Source organism: Mixophyes fleayi, chromosome 2 (assembly GCF_038048845.1).
Source record: "Mixophyes fleayi isolate aMixFle1 chromosome 2, aMixFle1.hap1, whole genome shotgun sequence".
In the NCBI taxonomy this organism is placed as follows: domain Eukaryota; kingdom Metazoa; phylum Chordata; class Amphibia; order Anura; family Limnodynastidae; genus Mixophyes; species Mixophyes fleayi.
The window spans coordinates 336773270-336780216 of record NC_134403.1 but is presented as its reverse complement, the minus strand read 5'-3'; the positions used below and the strand labels follow the sequence as shown (position 1 = coordinate 336780216).

Sequence of the window (6947 nt, the reverse complement as noted above, 5' to 3'; positions counted from 1 at the left end):
AACTATTACTCCTTACCTGCATCAGCTGCCTGCCCTATGTAGCTGCCACCCAAGGTGCTCCAGCCCCCGCAAAACCTGCGCTGCAGCAGCTTAACAATCTCCTTACCGTGTGACTGCAAGACACTGAAGCCCCAAAATACCATGCGTGCAAGCAGGCATGGTATGAGCTGAATAGAAATTAATTTTGGACTCTTAGGGGGAGATTTAAATGGGCGCAAAGTGTTTCCGGAACATCCACCGCGTGGGAGATTTAACAGGAATCTATACTCATTTTTTCTTACGCCCCATAGAGTTGCGCAGAAAACAAGCCAAGATTCCTACTGTAATGGCTGGCAATAGGCGCAGCTGAACGTCAAGGTTCAGCTGCTCCTTGCGCCCAAATGAATCTCCCCCTAAGGGTCCAAAATAAATTTCTGTTCAGCGCGTTGGGGAAAGGGGCTCTATGTTCTGTTCCTCTCTGAGCAACAGAGCAGTGCGCAGTAGAGGCAGAAACAAGAGGAGTCTGGGAGCCCCGTAACATAAGTGATTGATGACAGATATGGTGAGATGTGCCCTCCCTAGAAACTTTGGGGCACCCTTCAAACTTTTGCCATGTCGCCCAGAATTTTCTACTTATCTCCCTGCTCACAGGAAACAATAATCCCTTTGAAAACATGCACTGTGCCTAACTGCAAATTGTTGACAATCCCTGATAGATAATAAGGTCATAATAGCCCTACTTATACAGTTACTTATTTTCAAAGTTTCAAAAGTGGAGTTGAGAGAAAACTTGTTACAAACTTCTACACACTCACAAAACCACTAAGACTCTCAGTAAGACTCTCCTCTGGTCTACAAACTTTCAAGCGTTCTCTGAAAAACCACCTCTTCAGACAAGCTTATAATATTCCTCAGCCACCCTCTTAACCTCGCTACCTTTAGCCTATTACACAATTTCACACAAGACAACTACCCCCTGACCAACATTGTTGTGTGACGGGATCATTTAGCTTATGAGTCACTTTTACCTTTGCAGTCTGGCTGGGCCAAAATGCAAAATGTAGACTTAACCTCATGTGTCAATCTCCCATTGTCCCATAGATTGTAAGCTTGCGAGCAGGGCCTTCTCACCTCTTTGTCTGTTTTACCCAGTTTGTTTATTATGTTTGTCCCCAATTGTAAAGCGCTACGGAATATGTTGGTGCTATATAAATAAATGATGATGATGATGATAATGATTTTCAAGTGCAGGCTGTAGAGAAAATGGGATCAAATACTTATATGCTATTTATTTTGGAAATATTATACACCTTTTGTGTGCATTCCCTCTCCAACACTGGCATTGTGCTTGAAATCAGTGTGCACGTATCCATGGTGTCCAAATGAAGTGGCTGTAAAAGTATACTATTTTACATATTACTTTTACTGCAAGTTTACATCCACAGGTTTAGATTTCAGATTTACAAGCACATGAGCAGCATCTATAACATTGGGATCAGGTGTAGATTCAGCTGCTGTTTGGTGCTGGTGTATTCACCAGTAATTTGCTGTCACACCTGTAATTCCAATTGCCTGGGTATATAAGTTGTGGAGCGCAAAACCATTGACTTGTCTGTGATTGCTGCAAAGGAGTTTGGATCTGAACAGGTTGCAGTTGGCTGTTTTATGTGAGTAGATTTGTCTTGGTGCCTAACATTATAGTTCTATTAATTAAAGTGGTGGTTTTACTGCTTTAGAATGTTTGTATATATATTTACATGTTTTGTGATCATCTGTGGCTGAGGTACATGCAAGTACAATGTGTTTTAGTTTTTAATTTTGGAGGTGGGGTGTTTTTGTTTTTATAAATATTTATTATGCAGATGGATTTTTTTTATTTTTTTTTGGGGAGAGAATCCAAAGTGTTTACATGTTCTGCTGATCAATTCAATGGTAGATAACCCCTAAATGTACAGTAACACTTGATGTCTGACAAGTAAATCTGTGTATGTGCCCAAAACAAGCTTAAGACCCTGCACCTTATTCCTCTCAACTGTCCTGATTTGGCTAGGACAGTCAGGCCCGGCGCTCCCATTAGGCAAGGTATGGCAGTTGCCTAGGGCGCCGGGCTCTGGAGGGCGCCTCAGAAATAAAATTACTTTAAAACTGTGCTCAGATAAATCCACGGGGAGGGGGGAAGGGGCTATGGATCACCACCGCCACTTCTCTGCTCCGTCTCCTCCCCTCCACTCACTGTCGGGCGTGACATCATCATCACGGCCCGACAGTCAGTGAGTGGAGGGGAGGAGACGGAGCACAGAGGAGCAGCTTTATGGCGGAAAGGTAAGGAAAGACGGGGGGGGTGGATGTGAAAGTGTGCCAAGGACCCTAGCACCGGCCCTGAGAACAGTCCTGCCAGTCCTTGTCATGACTGCTGCAGTGTTGGGTATGTCCTGTTCACTGCTACTCTACAGACTAGTGTGCATGACAATAAATAGGTGGTGGGGAGGTGTAGGGGGTAGCAGTGCCCCAGAACCTAGTGAGATGCCCCTAGGGTGTTACCATGCCCCCAGAGCAGTGGTGGAACTACCAATGGTGTAGTGCGCTGGGGTCCATGGAGATAATGGGGACTACTGCATGGCAGGTGCAGAAGTTTGGGGGCCCTGGTTCCCTCCTCCCTGCACCAGGGCCCACAGCTTGCTCATTCTACCTCTGCCCCAGGGTGATGCAGCTATACTGCACCCCCTTTCTGCAGTCTGTCCTGATTCAAAGAGCTGCAAAATTGTAGTCACATGATCCTAATATGATGCTTTAACATATGTGGCATACATGTGACTGAACACTGCATCCTGCAATCATAATTTTTTGGGGTAGTTTGAATAAAGGTCCCGATCTATAATTTGGGACTGTTAGCAGCTGTGCTGAATGTCTGCATAGTAACTTCTGACTGCAGGAATCTGAACTAATTGATGTGTAGTTCATATATTTTAAAGAACCTGGTAACTCTAATCTAGGGCACACATACTTTAGCTTATTGTATTTGTAGCAGTCCAGCCAGATGTCAGCCCTAGCACTGTATTGCATTGACTGTTTCCGTTATTGTGTAATTGATAGAATATTGTTAGGACAATGATAAAGATCTAATTAACTCGCAGTGTAGCCTTATTGTGTATAACATTACATATAACTTTGGAAATGCTTCAGATCAAAGAAGCTGATCACCACATTGTTTAAGGGTGTTCTTTCAAATTAAACTGAACACTTACGACCTGATTAAGGTGATGCTATTTATAATGTATACATTGAAGCTTTACATTATTTTGGTACTCTGTGCCAAGTTCAGATCATTAGTATTTTGCTGATTTTGGTCACAGACTGAGATTCATAAAGATTGTAGTAGCAGTGCCCCCTGCAGGTAATACAGCTGTAAAACCAAGCAGCCTCCACAAACGGACTCAGATAGGTTGCATATTGTGCAATACAATAAAACTGTAAGCTTCATCTGAGATGCTAGCTGTATTCAGCTAGCTTTTAAGTCTGAGCCACCAGTCTGAATAATTTATTGCCACATGCAAAAGCACCTGTCTTTTCGAAGTCCTTTTGCATTCTGTGTTAATGCATGCATCTGAATTCCATCTACATGTGAGGATGCACTTTTAAAAACAATTTGCAACTTGTTAAGTTAAACATTTTCACCCCCATCCCTTTCAAAACAGTAAATTTTAAAAGCTAACTTTTGAACAAGAATCAATGCATCAATTGATTATTTTGTCTTGGAATTCACTTGTTTGCAGACTACCTTTTAGAATGTCTGGTCGTGGAAAGAAGGTCCAGAAACCTGCAGCTAGTAAAGCCTCCAGATCCTCTAAGGCAGGTCTCCAGTTCCCAGTTGGCCGCATCCACAGGTTCCTGAGGAAGGGGAACTATGCTCAGAGGGTTGGATCTGGAGCCAGCATCTATTTAGCAGCCACTCTGGAATACCTGTGTGCTGAGGTCCTGGAGCTGGCAGGAAATGCAGCCAGAGACAACAAGAAATCCCGGATCATGCCCCGGCACATCCAGCTGGCTGTCAGGAATGATGATGAACTGGCCAAGCTGTTTGATGGGGTGACTATTGCAGATGGAGGAGTCTTGCCAAATATCCATGCAATCCTACTGCCAAAGAAGACCTCAAAAGGCCCATCCTCTGAAGAGCCTAAAGTTGCAGAGTCTCAAGAGTTCTGAACTTTTACTAACCACTTAAAAATGCCTTTTAAGGCTCTATTTATTGACTGATTATAGTGATATATTTTTTTTTTCTGTCTATGCTCTTTTAAAGTTCTATACAAATTAAAAGTTGCCTATTAACACTGTTTTAATTGTTGCATGCAAAGGATAGTATGTTTGTGATAAAATTTAACAATAAAACAGTTTTGTAAAATTCTTGTCCTTCCTCCTACAAATGTAATAGAGTGTAATGAAGGCAGATATCGGTGCAGAGGGGAATCTCAAACACCTACACCATGTGCCAGTGGCTGCCATGGTAGTTCAGAGTCCTAAATCATTAATAGCAGTCTATAGAGAAAATATAAAAAACAAGGGGAAATGGTAAATACCAACACCTTTATTATAACCTGCCACATTTATTTAGATTTCAAAAAAATGAATGAATAAAAATGTGTTCTCTTTGGGACTGAAAACTGGAACTTGCTAAACTTCCATCTCCCTCCTTTCTTGCAGCTTCTATAAATCACTACTGTCAAGATGTAACCTTACACTACTATATTACTATATGGGTAGTAATTGTAGTCCTCATGTAACAACCTAAAATATTACACTCAAACTTGTGATACAATATTTTTAGACTTTGTGACTAAATCTGATGGATTCCCCCCCCCCCCCCCTCCAGAAACAAATTGGTCCCATCCCACATCTCTACCTCCCTCCACCTTTGACCAGGCTGACATTACGATGACCCCCCCCCCCCCCCCCCCCCCCCCACACACACACATAGGCTTGCTGAAAACTCCAACAGCATCTGTTACCTGCCACTCTCAATTGGTCCCTGCATGCTGCCTCTGAATACCCTTCCCTCTCCACGCCCCACTGGAGCTCTTCATTCTTAGGCCCTCACACGTGGCTACATTCAGACCCCTTCAGTCTATTACAAATTTCCCTGCCATTCTTAATTGGTCCCTGTTCTCTTCCAGAATCCTAGACATACCTGTTCCCACTGGGAATCGCCTGAATTCCTGTTTATCACCAGCTACCAGTACATGCGTACACGAGTTCCTGTGGATACTTGCTATCAGGACTTTCCATTACTCGTGGTCACTCAACTTTTTTCTGCATTCTTCTATACCTACTATTCTCGTAATTGCTGTACTGAATTGTTGCCTGCATTTTATTTAGTTTTTATTTTCTTGTAGGATTCACCACTAGTTTTCTACTGATGCCCCCTGCCTATGTCTCTACATTCTGACCCCTCTTCTGCCCTTGTTTCTTTTCTCTCCCCTTTCCCTCCTCTCCTGCTCTCACCATGCCTCCTTGCTCCTAACCTATACCCTTCCTCTCCCCCAGCCCCCTTCACCTCAATTTCAGTCTCTACTGCCAACCTCATCCGTATCTCCACTTTCCTTCCTCCCCAGTCTCCTGTGCCCTATGGAACTCCAGATCCATCCATAATAAACTACCCTCTATCCACGACCACTTCATCTCCAACTCTCTTAACCGCCTTGTTGCTATCATTAAAACCTGGTACTCTTACAATTAAACTGTTTCTTCTGCCATGCTCACCCAATCCACCAGACCAGATAAACATCCAGGAGGTGGTGTGGGCCTCCTCCTTTCCCATAACTGTACATTTTGGATAATTCCCACAGTACCTTCCCTCTTTCTCCTTCGAAGTCCACTTAATTTGTCTCTTCTCCTCCATGTCTGTCATTTACTGGCCCCACCTCCCTCTTTCTTGACAACTTTGCAGTCTGGCTACCCCACTACTTTCATCTGACATCCTCTCCATCATACTAAGAGATTAACATCCCCACTGACCCTGCCTCCATCACACTTCTTGCCATTTTTCCTGTGGCCTCACTCTGTGGACCTTCTCCCCCACCCACTGTCCTGGTCACTCCCTTGACCTTGTCTTCGTGCATCATTGTGCTCTGACTTCTCTAACTCTCCATTCCCACTCTCTGACCAACAACTCCTCTCCTTCAATCTGTAGTCCTCCCCTCTGCCCAAATCTACCCTCACTAGGAACAAGCTTGATGCTCTAGACCAGTGGTCAGGGAACAGGGGTAAATTGCCCCAAATGGGGTAAAAATAAAATTCCTGTGGGTAATACTGCTGATTCACATGCTGTCAGTTGGATTAAATGTGAAATTGCTGTTGTACCAGAAGAGCCTCAATGGTTGGCAGAGGCACTTCTTGAGCTTTGATGCCTTTGCCTTTTGCAACAACGATTATCCACTCTAACGAACATAAAAACAAAGTGTAAAAATTGATTGGATGCTGAAGACTGTATCCAAATTGCTCTGACGTCAAAATGCCCCAATATTGATGCTCTTGTATCAAAAATGAAGCAACGTCATTTCTCCAAAACCTGAAGTTTTGAATTTGAAGCTTTCAAAGAAATTCTGAATAGATTCAATAAAAATTTGAATTTCAATAATTAATATGACTTCCTTCCTTTCAAATCAAGGGGGTAATGTCAGCGTATCTAAATATATTGGGGGGTTAAAGTTAAAAAAAAAGTTTCCCGACCCCTGCTCTAGATCCTACTTCATTCTTCTCTCTCTTCATCACACCCTGGTCTGCCCTGACCAGGGGGCCACTACAATATCTCCTTCACAACCCCCCCCCCCCCTGGATGCCGCAAATCGTGATGTCCCAGCATAATCGGGACAGTTGGGAGGGTTATGCAAACTAAGAAAAGTTTAATAGTTATTTCCCTCTTCTGGTGTGCTTTTGTGTTATAAGCTGATCCTTAAGGGAAAGAAAATAGTGAC

At 43.3% G+C, this 6947-nt stretch overlaps 1 protein-coding gene across 1 annotated transcript; it reads left to right on the top strand.

Annotated features, from left to right (window-relative positions):
- Positions 1-1601: 1601 nt before the first annotated feature.
- Positions 1602-4817, top strand: LOC142139417 (histone H2A-like). Its single transcript, XM_075197003.1, has 2 exons — positions 1602-1646; positions 3753-4817. Exon 2 carries the CDS (start codon positions 3766-3768, stop codon positions 4180-4182), a length of 417 nt encoding a protein of 138 aa, XP_075053104.1. The 5' UTR covers positions 1602-1646; positions 3753-3765; the 3' UTR covers positions 4183-4817.
- The last annotated feature ends 2130 nt before the right edge of the window (positions 4818-6947 follow it).

Coding starts and splice junctions, on each gene's coding strand:
- LOC142139417 (XM_075197003.1), top strand. CDS start 3,766: ATGTCTGGTCGTGGAAAGAAGGTCCAGAAACCTGCAGCTAGTAAAGCC.